The following is an 18,804-nucleotide window of genomic DNA, read 5'->3' as shown; positions in this document are numbered from 1 at the left end:
GTGCAGTGATGCGTGACACACCAGCCACGGGACAAGAGCCAGCTGTGACACCCCCACCCCCAGCCAGGAGGGCTTCAGCTGCAGACTCTAGCAAGGTCCCAGTGAGTCCCAGCATAGGAACCAGAGGCAGGGCCTGGAGACAGTGGCATCCAGCCGCGAACAACAAGTGCCGATCCGCCCCCTGGCTGCCGGACCATGGAGCCTCCTCAGGTCAGACCCAGTGCCTGTCCTTGGCCCACCAGGTCCAGCCCGATGGCACCTATGTGAAGCTGGGGATGCCGCAAAGCAACTACCTTTCCATGGTGGTGTTACGCGTGGAGCTGCTGCTGGGCGAGATCCTGCCCCTTCTGCAGAAGGCCTGCTGCATCGCAGTCCGCTACTCCGTCATCCGCCGCCAGTCCCGCCTCCGGCCCAGGCAAGGCCACCACGCATCCCCCCTCCCCCCCCCCCGCCACCAGCCACTGCTGCCCATGTCAGTGCATGACCGTGGCGATCTGGCTCTCTTAGCTGTGTGGGTCACTGTGGTTTCCCCAGGGCTGGGGTCCTTGGCCCCTACACCAGGTTGCACTGTTGTCTGACCCAGCTCCACCTGTCCAGTTCCATGACGGGCAGAGTGCGTCTGGGGCAGGAGGTTGGCACGCTGCAGACGACTGTGGCTTCTGTGTTCATTCTCTCAGGGGTGTGTGTGTGTGTGTGTGTGTGTGTGTGTGTGTCTGTGAATATGCGTGTGTGAATGTATGTGTATGTGTGTGTGTCTGTATGTGTGTATCTGTGCATGTGTCTGTGTGTATGTATCTGTATGTGTGTCTGTGTGTGTCTGTATATGTGTGTCTGTGTGTCTCCGTGTATATATGTGTATGTGTATGTGTGTGTGTGTGTGTGTGTGTCTGACACAGCTCACCCTTCACACAGCCTGTCCTCAGCAGAAAGGGATTCTCTGGCTGGGAGTATCAGCCTCCACCCAGAGTAAGTTCAAGTCTGGGTCGCTGTTATTGTCTGTGATTGTGTCAGGCTCACACTCCCTCGTCTCCATGGTGCCCAAGAGCAAAGGCCTCTAGCCCCTCTTAATGTCTGTGTGTACACAGTTGCCAGGTTCAGAACATAGAAATGTAGGACTTTCCGTTAAATTTGAAGTTTTAGGTTAAATAACAAAATTTTCCTTTTCTTTTGTTTTGCAATTTTTTTAAAAAATTATTTTATTTTTATAAAGTTCACAATATTTTTTTACATTCAATATTCCAACACCAATCCCACCACCATTACACCTTCCCACCCCCATTATTTCAAATTTTCCCAACTACCCCCAATCCTGCCCCAATAGCAGGCCCTAAATAATCTGTTTGGTATTGCTTGTTGTGAATAATCTGCTAAAAATGATTCAAAAAAGTTTCCTTAGGCAAAAGTATGTGAAGATTGAATAACAGAATTTTCAATGAAATGTGTTCCACATGGACACGGACACACCCACCCAGGACACAGCAAAATGGTGTGAGTGTGGAGGACGAAGTGGGAGCTCACAGCTGTGAGCAAAAAAGAAAAGGAAGCTGGGGATTAGGAGGGGACAGCTTCCACTTGGCGGACTGCTCAGTGCCTCTGCAAGCGCTGCCCCCTCACTCAGCCCCTGACTTTGCACTGTAAGACGGACAGTCAGGTCAGCAGGAAGTAGAGCAGCCAGCGGACAATGGTCCAAGTGTCTGGTGGTACTTCCTGCCCTGAGTTCAAGGACCCAGGAGTCAAATACCAAGTACCTGGGGCTTAGAGGCCAGGAGGCCAGGGACCCCTCGTCCACCTGGCCCCCGCCCGATGGGAGCCTTGGCCAGTTGCCCGACCTCCTGGTCCCAGCTTCCCTAGTTTCAAACCGGGTGTCATGGGAGTGATCCTCAGGGAGCGGCCGAGGAGAAAATCAAAGACATGCACCTTCCCCAGAGTGGCAGATCCAGCGGCCTCTGGCAGGTCAGGGCATCGGGAGTGTTCTCTGGAGGCAGCAGAGTAGGGAGGAGGCTGCCGTCGTCTGGGCTGCAGAGGGTCCCAGGCTGCTGAGAGGCAGGTGAGGGGCTAGGCGAGGAGAGGCTGAGGGTTACTCTTTCACCTTTCACCCCACCACTCGCGAAGGGAGGCCCCACCGTGCGGGCTCATCTCCGGCACTAAGGACACAGCAGCGACCACTGGCCAGTGCCGTGTCCTCCTGGGATTCTGTCCGTGTCCTCCGGTTCTCAATTTCTGCTTCTTTTCCACCCAGTGACCCAGAAGCCAAAGTCCTCGACTATCAGACGCAGCAGCAGAAACTCTTCCCTCAGCTGGCCTTATCCTATGCATTCCATTTCCTGGCAAACAACCTCTTGGAATTCTTCCATCACTCCTACAGTGCCATCCTGGACAGAGACTTCAGCCTCCTGCCCGAGGTACCTACTCTCTGCACTGGGGCTGGGCACTGGCCAGTGGTTGAAATTGTCTCCCCCGCCCGCCCTGGGAAGCAGCCACAACCCCGTTCCCACGGCCCCTCACTGGGTCCCTCCCACATACCAAGGTACCCATGGTGAACTTTACCCCAACAAGTAAACTCACGCCCACCTGGCCCCCAGAAAGCTCCAAAAATAATAGAGGGCCTCAGTGCCAAGAGATAGCGCTGAGGACTGGAGCACATGCTTTGTAAGCAGGCGGCCCGACTGATCCCTGGCACCGCATGATTTCCCCAAGCACGCAGGTCCTGTGGCCCTAAAACAACACAGAGGAGATAATCCCCCCTGGTAGACAGAACACCGGGGTGCACAATCCCAGGTTGAACTTGGCATTTCCAAATGCCCAGAAAACCTACAGTCCGACTCAGAATATGCTCGCTGTGGCAGGCCAGACTTGGCCCCCTGTGCACGTTTATTTTTTTTCTTTTGGCTTTTGGGCCCACCCTCAGTGGTGCTCAGGTGTTACTCCTGGCTGTGCACTCAGAAGTCACACCTGGCAGTGCTCAGGGATGCAGGGGATCAAACCTGGGTCAGTCACGTGCAAGGCAAAGCCTTTACCCACTGTCCTATCGTGCTGGCCAAGTCTGAGCACATTTTGCAGCATTACGGTGTCTGATTATTTAGGTTATCGTAGACTCCTCTACAGGTACTATTATATATATATATATATATATATATATATATATAAAATCTACCTCAGATGCCCTGCTTTACCCGTCTAAAACTCAAAACACGATTCGGATTCCTGAACACCTCCGATCCCCGGCGTTGTAGATCAAAGACCCTGGGCTGGCACGCACGCCGATTGCCTGTGCCCCTGCTGTGGTGTGGCTTTGTTCACTCCTCCAGCTCATCCTTCCCGGGGTGCAGCGGGTACCATCCGCATCCTGGCTCCCGCAGGCGGGAGAGCGAGCTCTGAGGGCTGAGAGGACAGGTGCCTCCTCCCAGAACTCGAAAGTCTGAAGTCTGTGGGAGGTTTCAAGAACAAAGACCCAATCTGGTCAGCTGCCTGCCAGACCCCCCTGTGAGCCAGGGCAGTGAATTGATGCCTCGACCACCACTCCCCGGCCCCTGCCCGCTTGCCAGCCCAAACCCTAACCCCGAATAGGCAATGAGCACTGAGTGAGGACCCCCCCAAGGTCACCCTCCTCCTAGGTCCCTCCTTCTTCTTTCCCCTACAGCTACCTGGCCCAGCCACCTGCGTACCTGCGTGACTTTTTTTTTTTTTTTTGCTTTTTGGGTCAGGCTGGAGGGATAGAACAGCAGGTAGTGCATTTGCCTTGCACTCAGCCTACCTGGGTTCGATTCCTCTGCCCCTCTCGGAGAGCCCGGAAAGCTACCGAGAATATCCTGCATGCACGGCAGAGCCTGGCACGCTCCCCGTAACATATTCGATATGCCAAAAACAGTAACGAGAAGTCTCACAATGGAGATGTTACTGGTGCCCACTCATGCAAATCTGTGAACAGTGGGAGGACAGTGCTACAGTGCTTTTTGGGTCACACCCGGTGATGCACGGGGGTTACTCCTGGCTCTGCACTCAGGAAGTACCCCTGGCAGTGCTTGGGGGACCATATGGGATGCTGGGAGTCGAACCCAGGTCGACTGCATGCAAGGCGAACGCCCTACCCGCTGTGCTAATGCTCCAGCCCCCAACCTGTGTGACTCTGATGAGGTGCAAACCTTCAGTCTCAGTCTTCTTATTCCCCACGCCACCCCACCCCCACTCCCACCGCCCATCTAGACATTGAGTTCCTGTGTCCCATGGGGGAGGCCAGACTTTGGTTCCGGCCATACCCACGGCCCAGCTGACTCCATCCTCTGAGTAGGGGCTCCCTGAGGGTAAGCCTGGTGGGTACTGGGGATCCTTCACCCTGCTCCCCCCACCCCCGCACCCCGCTTCTTCTCGCAGCTCCATGCGCTGAGCTCGGGGGTGAAGGCTTTCGTGTCAGAGTTCTGCACTCAGGGAACGGAGGCGTGCCGCCGGGCCTGCGGGGGTCACGGCTTCTCAAAGCTGAGCGGCCTGCCGACACTGCTCACCAAAGTGACCGCCTCCTGCACCTATGAGGGGGAGAACACGGTGCTCTACCTACAGCTGGCCAGGTAAGGCTGGCGGGGCCTGGCCCCCGCTGGGACGGAAGCAGAGTTCTAAGGGGCGCGGATGCTAAGGCTCCCTCGGAATCTCTCCCTGGGGACACCACAGCTCCCAGCCAGGCCCCATCCGCTCTCCCGGGTGCCTCCCCCTCCTTCCCTGCCCCACATCAGTCCTTCCACACACAGCCAGAATGAGCTTTGCAAAGCCGAGAGAAGACCTCTTCACTGCTGCTTCTCCCATGGACCCTTGTTTATCTGTCAGACATTCACCCTAAGAACTCACACTTTTTTTTTTTTGCATTTTGGGTCATACCTGGCGATGCACGGGGGGGGGGGGGTTATTCCCGGCTCATGCACTCAGGAATTACTCCTGGCGGTGCTCAGGGGACCATATGGGATGCTGGGAATCGAACCCAGATCAGCCACGTGCAAGGAAAACGCCCTATCCACTGTGCTATCACTCCAGCCCCAAGAACTCACACTTTCCTGCTGCTCTCGGGCATCTGTCACACCCTGCCCGGTGGCCCTGTCCTCTGGATCCTTCAGACCTGGCACTGCCCTCCCGCCCTCCCGTCCTGCCACACTCCAGCCCGGGCTCCCTTCTGCCAGCTGCTCCCTTACCAGGGCACCCCTGCACCTGCTCCCCGCCCCTGCCCCTGCCGCCTGCTCTCTGTGGCAGCCGTCCACGTGCTCCTCTGCTGGCTCTTGGGTGGCTCTCATGACCCTGCTGGGCAGGACGCGGGCACACGCCCAGAGCCGGCAGCCCTTTCTCCTCCTGCCAAGTGGGCGACGCTCACAGTAGGAGTCTCCCACTGTGGTAGGAGTGCCCTTGAGTGCCGGGCATCCACACACCCTGTACCCCAGGGCAGGGGCTGCACCCCAAGGGGCAGGGTGGAGAGGGTGAGTTGGCCGCTCCTCACTTTGCCTCTCTTCTCTGGATTCGGACCCTCACATTCATCCATCCTCAGGCAAATGCTTCTTCATGCCGGAAGAGAGGGCTCACCTGCAAGGACACTATGGAACATTTCTTGAACCCTAATATCATTTTTGGGCTTGGATTTATTTTTTTTTCCCCTTCAAATTCCAAGAGGGGTTGTTGTTAACACCTGGGCTCTACCTGGAGCCCAGTGCCTGCCTGACTCCTTAATAGTCTCACCCAGCTTTCACAAGCCCTACAGGGGAGGACAACCAGGGCCGGCTGGGATGGAGAAACTGAGGCTGAGGGAGGTGAAACGGCTTCAGGAGCATCACACAGGCCTCAGAGCTGGGGCTCCGGAGACCATCTGAGCCCCAGAGCCGTCTAAACTCGGGATTATCCTAAGACGCTGAATCACCTGTAATCCACCCACTCGTGTTGGCATTTCTGCATCTACCCGTCTTTTCTCGGCTAAGAAAATTTGATTTCCGCAGCCGCTGAACTTTTCAGTACAAATCCCCAAGTCACAAGATCCTACCCCACAGAAAGGGTTGTTTGCTCAGATATCAAAAGGGCTTATTACGTTCAGGACCTGAGCATGTCAGCCCAGCCCTCACCCAGACCGGGAAAGGAAATACGCCTGTCTCCCTCCTGCCTGAGGGCCTCCCAGCAGCTGTCTCTGGGGCTTTTGGGTTGAAGAGTGACCCACGGTCAGGCGGAATGAGGCGAGGGCCTGACTGAGGCCTGGGCTGGCCCCCTCCCTCACACCTGCCTCCACCCTCACCCCCAGGTTCCTGGTGAAGATCTACCTGCAGGTTCAGACATCCCGGGACGCCACATCGCAAAGGTCTCTTCCTCAGTCTGTTGCCTACCTGACCTCAGCTGACCTGCCCAGGTGTCCAGCCCAGAAGGTAGCTGACTTCCTCCGTCCGGAGTTCTACACCAAGGCCTGGGCACACGTGGCAACCAGGTGAGCCAGTGCTGGGATGATTTGTTCTCCCATGGGGGGTCTTGGGAGACAGCTGGGACAGTCTGTGGACAGTCTTTGAAATACCCACCCGGGTCCCAGACTCCTTAGGCCTCTCGGCTCCTGCCGCTCTGGGCAGAGAGACGGGGGGAATCAGATCCCTAAGTTGCGGGCCACCATCACCATCCTGGCCAAGCTAGGAGGAGGCGTCATTCTCCAGGCCAGTATACAAGGACTTTCAAGGTTGGAGAGATGGTTCAAAGGATTGGGGCACACGCTGTGTTGGAGAGAGCCCAGGGTTTGATCCCAAGGGCTGAGCGCCTGCCCCCCCATACCACCAGGAGTGGCTCCGGACACTGCCAGGGATAGTCCCCCCACCCCCTCAAAAAAAGGAATTTTTAAAAATTTTTTAGGTTCTTACTATAATTTCCAATACAGAGGATATTCATAGGCGAGTCCTGCTCTGCAGCGGTATGTATACATATCAAGCAATATTTGTCCACAATGTAAAAGTAATTCTTAAAAATCAGACCTTACAGGTCCAGAGAGATAGCCCAACAGGCAGGAGGCTTGGGTTTGGTCTCTGGTACCTCATGGTCCCCTGGGAACAGCCCCTGAGAAATGCCAGGCGTGACTCAGAAACAAACAAAATAATAGCACTGTAGCACTGTCCTCCTGTTGTTGATCGATGTGCTCGAGCGGGCACCAGTAACGTCTCCATTGTGAGACTTGTTGTCACTGTGTTCGGCATATTGAATACGCCACGCTACAGGGAGCTTGCCAGGCTCTGCCATGCGGGCGGGATACTCTCGGTAGCTTGCCGGGCTCTCCGAGAGGGACCGAGGAATCGAACCCAGGTCAGCCGCGTGCAAGGCTAATGCCCTACCCACTGTGCTATCGCTCCAAAATAATAATTAAAAAATATAAATGACTACATCAGCGCCTGGGAAATAAGTGCTAAAGTTCTTACTTTACCGCCCCCTTCCCACCACCACCACCACCACCACAGGGTCCCCTGAGCACAGCTGGCCGTGGCCCAAGTGAAACAAATACAGTCTGACTATGTCAAGGTGTCGCAGTCAGAAATTAGTTTGTTTCCAGGGTCCACAGGACTCTGGAGAACAGGAACAAGGTACAAGACTCTTCCATTCTGTCAGCAAATACTGTCGTCTACCTAGTGTGCACGGGGAATGGCCAGAGACAGACTAGAAACCCTGTTCTAACAGGCAAACTCAGGCCATCACAGGCAAGAGGGGGTGGTTCAACACTGTGTGTGTGTGTGTGTGTGTGTGTGTGTGTGTGTGTGTGTGTGTGGGATCGGAGCCAGGGCTTTCTACTGGCCAGTGATCTACCACTGAGCTTCATCCTGGGCCCGTGGTGGAGAAATTCAACCCTAAAAACGAAAGCCTTCTGAGCTGTTCCCCAACTAAAACACCAAAAGCAACTTGCAGAAAAATATTTTCAGTATGGAAGAGGTCTTGTGTGCCAGTCAGTTGTCCCAGGGATGGCTAATCATTGTTTCAAGATCAAGAGCAATGTGGGATATTTGCTTTTTTTTCCCACAAGTTCTTCCTAAGTACCGGTACCATGCCGGGACAGGGCTGGGCAGGGAGATCCACCAATAAGCCAGTGTGATGGTAAGGCCAGGCCTCACACAACTGACACTTCAGGGAAGGTCGGGAGGGCAGAAGAAGGTTGCTGAGGCCATAAAAATGCTGCTGGACTGCTTTTATGTAACAGCTGCTTATCTACTCCTGGGAGAGAGCAAAATAAACAATGCTTCCCCCAGTTGACTTTGCATACAGAGTCCAAGAGTTGCATGGGGCTGGTCCCAGTTCAAAGTCTATCACTGCATTTGGTAGGCACTCCTAGCTTACACTGCACAGCCAGGAGTGCTCCCTGAGCACAGAGCCCCAAGGCTTTACCGCAATAGTGAGCCCCAAGGCTTTACCTGCCGGGTATAGCCCCTGAACAGCAAGAAAACAAAAAACAGTATAAAGTGGCAAACTGACCGAATTTATTGAGCTAGAAGAACATGGGTGCTCTTTTCTTCTTTTCCTTTAAGGCCTTGGGTGGAAGGAGCAGAGCTGGATGCTGGCGGCTCAGGAGCCTTTGGAGAACAGCTGTTCTTGCTGGGCTCCGCCAGTCACAGCCTGGCCTGGAAACACAGGGCTCAGATGCCATCTTGGCCGGCCGAGGGCAGGGGGCTAGGACCTGCCTGCCCGCTTCTTGGCTGTGTGCCCCAGACTATTCGCTCCACCCACTGTAAACTAGGTGGGCCTACCTCGAGAGGCCAGACACATGAGGTCTTTCAAGCTCTGTAACCCAGGGGTGGTCAGGAGCTGGGAGCCGTTTCTCTTCCTGCGAGACCCTCGGCAGGCAGCCTGGATCGAAACCCCACCACTGTCTTTCCAACACAGTCAGGAAGCTGACCTATGTTTCCCTTTGGCCTTCAGGCTCATCAGGGACTCCGTGCATCATTTACAAACTCTGATGGAGTCCGGCATGGACAGGCAGGACGCCTGGAACCAAACCACCATCATCCATCTCCAGGCCGCCAAGGTGAGTCACCAGTGACCTGAGGCTGCAGGGCACCTGCTTTGTCTCCCGACAGGCCCTCATGCTGGGATAGCCTGAGCTCTGCCATTCTTCCCGGGCCCAGCGGCTGCCCTTCTTTCACTACCAAAAGGTTTTAGTCTTTGGGGTATTTTAATTAAAGGATTTAACTCCAAGGCAGTCTTGCTGGCAGCTCCTAGGGAAAAAACGTAATGAGGCAGTGTTATTGGATTTGCTTCAGGTTGTTCAAATATTTCCTCCCAGATTAAAAAAAAAAAAAAAGCAGGTCAAGTTCCCCCAATGGCACCACAGGCAATCCTTAGATGTCTGAGTCAATTTCCATTCTCTTTTGTGTTGATGTGCAACTCAGTCAGCATGTTTGTCAGAGCCTTCCCCAACACCAGGCATTGCACTGGGCGCTGGAGGGTTGGCAGTGCTCACCAGGGCTCCAGGCTAGGAAGTTCTGTGGGGGAATCCCAGAGCTTTCACCTCTTACCTCGTCAGAAAAAGTTCCCAGAAATGGCCCCTGGGCCAAGACTTCAAGGATGAACTGAAATCAGCCAGAAAAAGAGAGGTAGCTTCATCTTTGTTCTTTTTTTTTACTTTTTCTTTTTGTATCACACCCAGCGATGCTCAGGGGTTATTCCTGGCTCTGGCCGTGCTTGGGGGGGGGGGGGACCCTATGGGATGCCGGGGATCGAACCCAGGTCGGCCGTGTGCAAGGCAAACGCCCTACCCGCTGTGCTATCGCTCCAGCCCCAGTAGCTTCATCTTTGGAGGGGAGCAACTCCTCTGCAAAAATGAGAGAGGAGGAGGCAATAAAAAAAAAAGCATGGTTCCTGAGAAGAAATGCAAGTGTCCCCCCCGCCCCCAAGAAAGAATCAAAGGAAGGAGGCTAAATCTGAGAGAAAAGATAAGAAAATAGGGGAGATGGGGTGGGGAGAGAGTACAGCAGGTAGGGCGCCTGGCTTACACACAGCCCACCCAGGTTTCATCCCCAGCCCCCCCCCCCCAGAGTCCCCCAAGCACCACCAAGAGTGATCCCTGAGTGCAGAGCCAGGAGCAAGCCAGGAGCACAGCTGGGTGTGGCTCCAAACCCAAAAATAAATAAATAAAGAGAATATCACGGAGAAAGAAAACTGGGTGAGACCTGGGGCACGTGACAGACAAGCCCCCCAAATCTAAACTTCATTCTGTGAAGTTTAGATTTTGTTTTTTCTTCCGCCCCTCTCGGAGAGCCCGGCAAGCTACGGAAGTATCTTGCCCGCATGGCAAAGCCTGGCAAGCTCCTCGTGACGTATTCGATATGCCAAACACAGTAACAAGTGTCACAATGGAGACGTTACTGGGCCTGCTCGAGCAAATCGATGAACAACGGGAGGACCGTGACCGTGACCTGCTAGGAAAGCCTTGGCAAGGTTCATATTAGGCGAGGAGCGAGATCAGAGTTTCATTCGAAAAGTGTCCTGCAGACTGCTGGGGGAGGGACGGACAGGAGGCAGTCAGGAGATGGTGGCAAGACGGCCCTGACCTTGGACTTGGCGGAGGACATGGAGGGAAGTGGGTAGATGCAGAAATACCAAGGAGTTAGAAGAACCAAGGAGTTAGAAGGATGGCATAGGTTTCCGGGAATAAAGGCGTGGAAAGGAGCTAAGGATGACTCCTGAGCTGTGGCTTCAGCAGCCAGGCCCCTGCTGCCAGCTGGAAAACCCAGATGACCACGTCAATCCTTAATTACCCAATTTCAGACAGTGGGCAGTCCGGAATGAGACTTTAGCCAGGAGTCAGGACAGGGCTGCCCGGGCAGGCTGCGCATGAGCGCCCTCTAGTGACCCGCAAGCGCCATCACACCCGCTGGTGCGACTCTGCCAGCCACCGCAGCCGCCTCCACCCCCTCTGGGGGTGCTCCCCACTGGGCTAAACATCCCATCCTCGCAGAAGAGAGTGTGCCGTCACCAGAATACTAGCAGTGTAGCACTGCCCTCCCGTTGTTCATCGATTTGCTCCAGCGGGCACCAGTAATGTCTCACAACAAATTGTGAGACCTCTTGTTAGCATATGGAATATATGTATCTGCATATTGAGTATCTGCCGTGCTGATACTCTGTAGCTTGCCAGGCTCTCCAAGAGGGGTGGAGGAACTGAACCCGGGTTGGCTTCGTGCAAGGCAAAAAAAGAATAAAAACACCTGCACGTACCTCGATTATCTTGGATGACTGAATAGGAATGAGTCTAGCATATAAATGCTCCGTGTACCATCCCACCCCCCAACATGAGACAATATTTAAACCAAGGCCCACAACAGCAGATCAAGTTCATAGTGCTTAGACCACAGGGCATAGGTTTGGCTCAGGCTCTACCTGAAGTGTAATACGGGTCACCTTCTCTTTCTGTCCCCTCCCCTGCTGTCCACGGCACAGACTTGAGCCGCAACTCCTCAACCCAGGGAGTTGCAGGCAAGAGTGTGAAGCCCGTGCCCTCCTTTCTGGCAGAACAGGCAAGCGGGGCCAGTGTGAAAGAAGTCTCCCGTTTTGTAGGGGAAAAAAAATGGATCCAGTTTGAGCAACCAGGTTATGATGACCTGGCAAGGACAGTGGACACATCTGTTCCTCGTCCCTGTCCAAGTGCTGCAAACCAAGGGAACGCCATGTCCAGGTGGCAGAGTTCATGTTGCACAAGTGCCCACTGCCTGGAATGACCATCCCCCTTTTGTCTTCTACCCCGCACCCCCTTCTCCCCACAGTGAACACCATCCACCCCGGAGACGTGCTTTGGCTTGCTCTTTAAATGCCCAGCCAGCAGTGTGGCCATCTCTGCAGAGCTGGCCAGAAAGCAGCGTCCCCACATGGGCATGTCGACAAATAGGGAATAGAGGCAGGCGCCTAAAACTCTGAGAAGCCCATTTGCTCCACTCCGTCTCCCCCTACCCCACAGAACACATATATCCCAGCTGATGAAAATGAGTCTGTGGGGCTGGAGCGATAGCCCAGCGGTTAGGGCGTTTGCCTTGCAGGTGGCCGACTCAGGTTCGATCCCCAGCATCCCATATGGTCCCCTGAGCACCACCAGGAGACCAGGATTCCTGAGTGCAGAGCCAGGAGTAACCCCTGTGTATCACTGGGTATGACCCAAAAAACAAAAAAAAAAAAGAAAGAAAAGAAAAAAGAAGATCTGTTTGTGCTTTGAGCTTGGGGAGAGGGCGAAAATTCAAAATACTTAACCGGTATGACAGAGATACTGACTGAACAGAAAGAACTTCAGACATAAGGGAGACAGAATCCTGAAAGCCTACTAGCGTGTCAGGCATTGAGCCTGTGTGCGGGTTGTAGGAGGGATGGGGGTTCTCCAGAGAAGGGGCTCTCACCGCGTTGAGGGCTGTGGTTAGTTACCAACCAGTAGCATCACATTATCTATCCTAACCATTGCCAGAGCAAGTGGTTGCATATGGGCTAATAGCTCTGCTTAAGGACTTCAGACCCTACGTGGGATAAATTTTATGGTACACCTTTTTGTTTTGTTTTGTTTGGGGGCCACACCCAGTGGTGCTCAGGGCTTACTCTTGGTTCTGTGCTCAGAAACTGATGTCGGTGGACCCCACGGGTGGCTCAGGTGAGTCAGGAGGAGGGAAGGAGAGTTAACCTTCTCCCACTCCGCCTCTGCCACCCAGGACCCACTGGGAAGACTAGGACTGGTAAAGTCTGCAATGAGCCTCTGCTCGGCACGGGCCTGAGCCCCGCCAGCCCCACAAGGTGGCTGTCAGGCCACTTCCGAAGTCCACTTGGTCTGCCAGTCACCAGAGTCGATCCCCACCGCCCAATTTCTCAGGGAGCCATGAACTCAGGCTGGAGCGAGGATTTGCTCTTTGCAGGAAAGGAGAAACCAGTCCCAGGCCTTACCCAGGGCTTTCAGGGTTCTTGTCTCGCTCGCAGAAAAGAATTTCAGGAGTAGACAAGCACTGAAGTAAACAGATTTTATCTGGAGGGTCTTTGAAGGGAAGGAGGAAGAGAAAAGTGGGAGAGAGTGGAGAGTAAGAGACAGAGTAACGCGCTCAAGAGAGAACGCGGGCTTTTCCAAGGGTGGAGAGAGCCCCTACACACATCCCAGCGTTAGATAGGAAAACATAAAAGTACACATCGCAAGACGGGAGATGCGGGCAACACATTTGCCCGGGCACCGCATGTGCTCGGCACCTCATGTGCCCACGAGAGCACAAGCAGCACATGGGCTCAGGCAGCATATGCGTGCCCTTCCTTTGTTCAAGGTGTTTTGCAAGGCTCTTCGAGGGTTGTCTTGATCTGGAAGTTCTAGAGTCTTCTCTGGGCTGAATCACTGAAGTTAATCAGATTAAAGGAGAGGTCCGAGGATTTCCAAGGAGAGAAACTTTATGGGGAGGGGTCCAGTCTCCTCAGGGTCTGTCAGTGGTTTTATCGGGTCTTTGTTTTCTATATCCACAAGGTGGATAGTCTTAAAATTTTCCTTCCCAGAAGCTTTGTTGACCGAAGTTTCATTGCCAAGGGCCTTTCCCTGTCTACCTGCCTACATCATATTCACTCCTAAAGGGCTATAGCGACTCTCTGGGATTGAACCTGGGTTGGCCATACGCAAGGCAAACACCAGACCCACTGTACTATCACTCCGGCCCCTCAAGGTTACATCATGAACATCTTGAACCCCGACTTTCTCACTCCCTTGAATGTGGTTGGTAACGAACAGCTGTTTTCTCCACTGTCCCCAGGACAGCCTTCAACGCTCCTGCATTCTCCTGTCGGCTACCAAACTTATTTGAAACTGTCCCTGTCACTGTCCTCCCGTTGTTCATCGATTTGCCCGAGCGGGCCCAGTAGCGTCTACATTGTGATACTTGTTACTGTGTTTGGCATATCGAATACATAACAGGTTGCTTGCCAGGCTTTGCCGTGCGGGCGAGAAACTCTGCGTAGCTTGCCGGGAAACTATCCCAGACAAAAATGAGGAAACAGTATGGGCCTCTGTGTGTGTGTGTGTGTGTGTGTGTGTGTGTGTGTGTGTGTTGTGTGCATGCGCGCACTCTTGCATCTAAAAGGCTCAGAGACGTTGTCAGACTGCTAGTGAACACATGGAGCAGAAAGCTTATCTAGCAGAAATCAGGAACCGAGGCCAAAGTGAGGCCTATATGGGCTGAGTGCATGATTTGCAGGCCAGAGGCCTGGGTTCGACCCCAGCATTCCACAGCCCCTGCGGACCTGAGCACAGAGTGTGTGTATAGCCCAAAAATGAAAGAAGTTAAATAGGAGTCAGAGACTAATGCACCTTTGTGTCTCTGTAGGCGCACTGCTACTATATCTCTGTGAAGAGTTTTGTAGAAGCTCTGGAGAAACTAGAAAATGAACCAGCAATTCGGCAGGCACTCAAACGCCTGTGTGACCTCCACGCCTTACAAGGCATTCTGACCAACACGGGTGACTTCCTCCACGATGGCTTCCTATCTGGGGTCCAGGTACACATGGTGCGAACAGCCTACATGGACCTGCTCCGTCTCATTCGGTGAGTGGCCGAGTGAGCCCTCTCTTTTTCTCAGTGGAGGCACAGGTTATGCTTGTGGTGCTCCCAGGGTCCCTACAAGTGCTCATACCTGGACTTGGTGTGTTCTACCTGCCCAGGGTGTGTTCACACCTCTTTTCAGCTGCAGCGCTCACTTTGCCCATAATTATGGTGTTCACATACATACCTGCCAGGCTTAAGCGACAGAGCTGCCAGGACCTGAATGTTCAACACATGTGGGACACTGGGGTTTTAAACTCACAGCTGCACTCGTCTCGCAGGTGCTCTAGATCGCTGTGCTATTATTACTCAGGATCCTCGCCTGTTCCATTAAATGCCAAAACCTTGAGTCCTGGAGCACTAATACAGGAGGTAGGGCACTTGTCTTGCACACCAATGACCTGGGTTTGAATCCAGCATCCCATATGGTTCCCTGAGCAGCACCAGAAGCGATCCCTGAGTGCAGCCAGAACCAGAAGTAAATCCTGAGCCCTGCTAGGTGGGCTTCCCCCAACCTCCCAAAAAAGAGAATTAAGTTATCTAGCTACCTCAGTTGAACTCTTCAACAATGCCAAGGAAACAAGAATAGCTTCTAAGGTATATACAAAAGATGAAGCATTCTACAGATCAGTAATATATTAATGAAATTTGGAAGGCATTTTTGGGGGCCACATCCAGTGATGCTCAGGAAGGGTACTTGGCAGTGATCAGGGGACCACTTTTGGTATCAGGGACAGGGTCAGCAGTGGAGGCTAGAGAGATAGTACAGCGGCAGGTAGGGTGCCTGTCTTGCACGTAGCTGACCCAGGTTCAATCCCCAGCACCCCTCAGCCCTACCAGGAGTGATTCCTGAGTGCAGAGCTTTTTTGGGTGGATAGGGGCACGCAGCCCACACCTGGTGGTGCTCAGGGGATACTCCCAAGCATGGCCAGGGGTGGCCCCCAAACAAACAATACCCCACACAACACAAAAAAATGTCATTGATGACTATATTTAAAACACCTAACATATAGTTGATGATCAACTCATGTTAACATAATCGCATCATCAAAAACTGACAAGAACACGATTATGCTTCAGGTATTAAACTTTCCCTGATATAGAAAACTCAGTGGTAGAAACTTGTTAATAGCATAATTGAATATTTCACGGTTAAAAACCTAAGTACGTCTACCTTTCTGAAACACTTGGCATTTAAAAGCACATAAAGACAATGATGTTCTAGCCCTGATTGTCAGTAATGATGAAACACGAAGAGATTACCTTAACAACTCACGCGCCTGATTTTTAATCTGTGGCCGCATCTTTAGTGCTTAGCCTGGCACCAGAGACTTACAATTCAAGACAAGACAGATCGCACTGACACAAATGGACAGCTTCTGCATGCATGAGCCCCATAAATTGACTCACTCACATTATGGTTTCTAAGTAACCTTGCCACTGCTGCAAGGCAATTAGGTGTGTAGCAGACTCGGAGCTTTAAATGGTTATCACAATATCCTGCCTTGATTATTCACGATCACCCTGAGATAGAAATGATAAATGAAGGCTTTTATGATGTGACAGTTCTCTAGGTAATGGTAATTAACAGACCCAAGCAGCTATAAATGATCATAAAATCTCACTGCAGAGATTTTCACGTAAAAATGAGACTGAATGTATGCATTTATCACTTTTGCTCCCTCTTTTTTGAAACTCTGTTAAGGGACCAGAGAGACAGTGACAAGGGTTAAAACATGCAGCCGAAAGTAGCTCAATTCACTGTCAGGGCCACCCCCGAGCAGAGCCAAGAACTGCCCCTGAGCACTGCTGAGTGTGGCATGAAAGCAGAGAGAGAAGGGAAAACAACTATTAAAATATCAACAAGAGGTGTGGGGGTGGTATATGGGGGCAGGGCCTCTGCCTTGCACTAAGGCAACCCAGGTTCGATCCCCGGCACCACAAGTCTGCCAGAAGTGGTCCTTGAGCACAGAGTCAGGAGTAAGTCCTGAGCACCCCGCCAGGTGTGGCCCCAAAATCAAAACCAAAAATCAATAAAACATCAATAAGAGGATTTTTAAAAAGACAAAACACACAAGAGAAAATATGAGAAGTAACATGAAAATGAGAAATAGGGCAGGAGAGAGAATACAGGATAAAAGGCACTTGCCTCCCACACAGCTGTGGCTGCCATGTTCCGAGTTCAAATCCCCGACACTACAGATGTTCGCACAGCCAGGGCACTACTGGACACAGCCAGGAAGAGACCATGAGCACTGCCCAGCTGTGGTCCAACCCCCTGACCCCCAAATTGGAAAAAAAAAGTAGAGGGATTAGTAAAGCCTCGACTTAGTAAAGCCGAGGAAACATCATTACATCCTGTGAAAGCTCCTTCCAATGCTGACGGAGAGCCTAAGTCCACGTATGAAAATTCCGTTTTCAAAAATTTATTTTTATTTATAAAAAATGAATACTTATTTCATGAAGAAAAAAATATGGTCCGGGGGTGGGGGTTGTTTTGATTTGGGGGTCGTCCCAGGCAGTGTTCCAGGGCTTTCCTGGCCGTGTGCTCAGGAATCACTCCTGCTGGTGCTCAGAGAACTATTTACGATGCTGGGGACTGAGCCAGGGTTGACCACATGCAAAGCAAGTGCCTTAACCTTTGTGCTATCTCTTTGGCCCTTCAAGTTCAGAGGAATTTTGAAATTAGAACAGGATTTCCTGACAGATTAGCCATGGAACATAAAAGACAGCAAGTTCAGGGGATCAGACAAGGGACGGCAAGTGGAGCCCTTGCCTTGCACGTAGCCAGTTGGGGTTCCATCCCAGACACCCCACATGGCCCCCCCCAAGCCTTGCGAGAAGTGATCCCTGCACACAGAGTAAGCCAGGAGTAAGCCTTGAGTACCGCCAGGTGATAGAGAAAGAGAGGAGAGAGAGAAGAGAAAGAGGGAGGGAGGAGAGAGAAAGGGAGTGAGCGCACGAGCCAGCAAATTCAAGTTTTGGGCCAGAACAGAACTGCCATTGAATATCAAAGGGAAAGATGGAGGAAGGCCAGGTGTGGGCAAGAGAGAAAGGAAAATGTTTAGAAATCAGGAGTTTGGTGTTGAGCACATTAAGTTAAAAAAAAAAAACTGTTAGAAAGTAGGATGTTAGTAAAGCAGGTGAGACTGGAAAGATAAATTTGGAAGTCATTGGCATATGGTTAGTATTTAAAGCACTGAGAAGTATATCACAGGAGTGTAGGAAGAGGCCCAACCACTGCGAGCTGGGACCCTCCAAACATGCTGAGGAGGTGACCTTGACATGAGTTATTTCAGTGGTCTGGTGGGAGTGAAAACCTGAACAGATCCAATATAGGAGAACAGCAGAAGCCCTAGAAATAGCATGCACACACAAGCATAACATTTTCCAGGCGTTTTGTCATAAGCGGGAGCTAAGATACAGCATAGATGGAGAAGGAACTTGATTGGGTCAAAGGCTTCTTTATAAAATGAAAGAAATGAGGGCTAAGAGATAGAATAAAGGTTAAGGTTCCTGCTGGCATAGCCGCTGAGCTCAGAGCTGGGCGGGGGGGGGGGGGGGGGGGGGGCGGGGGGGAAGCCCTCAGCAGTGATGGGTGTCGTCCAAAAACAAAAAAGTGAAAGAAATGAGAGCATGTCTGTATATTCGTGAAAATACTTCAGCTGAGTGAATTCTGATATTGTAAAGAAAAGGCGGAATTTCTAAAACACTATTTCCAAGAGGCAAGAAAAGAAGATACTTAGCAAAGGAGGGGTTGGTCTGAGCCAGGACCCAGACGGTTCTCCTGTACCACAGAGACTTGAAATCACTGTCTGTATAAATCCATAAGTAGGAACTTCCAGAAATGCTCTTACTGCTTCTCCCTCACCAGTGAAACAAATGTAAAATCATTTGCAGCATGCAAAATCATCTAGGTAAGAGAGATAGAGAGGCAGACACTGTCGATTTGAGGATGGAAGGGAAAATGTGTAGTAATCACCTAAGGGAATGAAAGAATTCATTATGAGTAATTTACTATGATTGCTAGGCAGCAATAAAGTCCACTTGATTCCTTATTACAGCAGTGTTGATTTTTCTTTATCCATATAGTTACAGAGGTGGTAGAAAATTGACGATAATGAGGGATGCAGTTTTTCTAAGCAAGTATCACAAAGCAAGAAAATGTGTTGAATAAATAGATTAGATAGATACATAGAAGATACAGATGTAGGCCACACCTGGCTGTGCTTGGGGCTCACTCCTGGCTCTGGGGGACATATGGGGTGCTAGGGATTGAACCCAGGTTGGCT

General features: G+C 52.0%; 1 protein-coding gene across 2 annotated transcripts in view; it reads left to right on the top strand.

Moving 5' to 3' along the window:
- ACOX2 (acyl-CoA oxidase 2) overlaps positions 1-18,804 on the top strand; it is a 34,634-nt gene that overhangs the window by 6,541 nt on the left and 9,289 nt on the right. For both annotated transcript variants that reach the window (XM_056129267.1, XM_056129266.1), the window contains exons 8-13: positions 243-415; positions 2,240-2,402; positions 4,372-4,562; positions 6,260-6,439; positions 8,893-8,998; positions 14,298-14,515. In XM_056129267.1, the coding sequence (XP_055985242.1) occupies positions 243-415; positions 2,240-2,402; positions 4,372-4,562; positions 6,260-6,439; positions 8,893-8,998; positions 14,298-14,515 (1,031 nt within the window). The remainder of the gene's footprint in view (positions 1-242; positions 416-2,239; positions 2,403-4,371; positions 4,563-6,259; positions 6,440-8,892; positions 8,999-14,297; positions 14,516-18,804) is intronic.

The sequence above is a fragment of the Sorex fumeus genome, unplaced genomic scaffold, assembly GCF_029834395.1.
Source record: "Sorex fumeus unplaced genomic scaffold, SorFum_2.1 ptg000072l, whole genome shotgun sequence".
Lineage (NCBI taxonomy): Eukaryota > Metazoa > Chordata > Mammalia > Eulipotyphla > Soricidae > Sorex > Sorex fumeus.
This window is presented reverse-complemented; position numbering and strand designations above follow the sequence as displayed.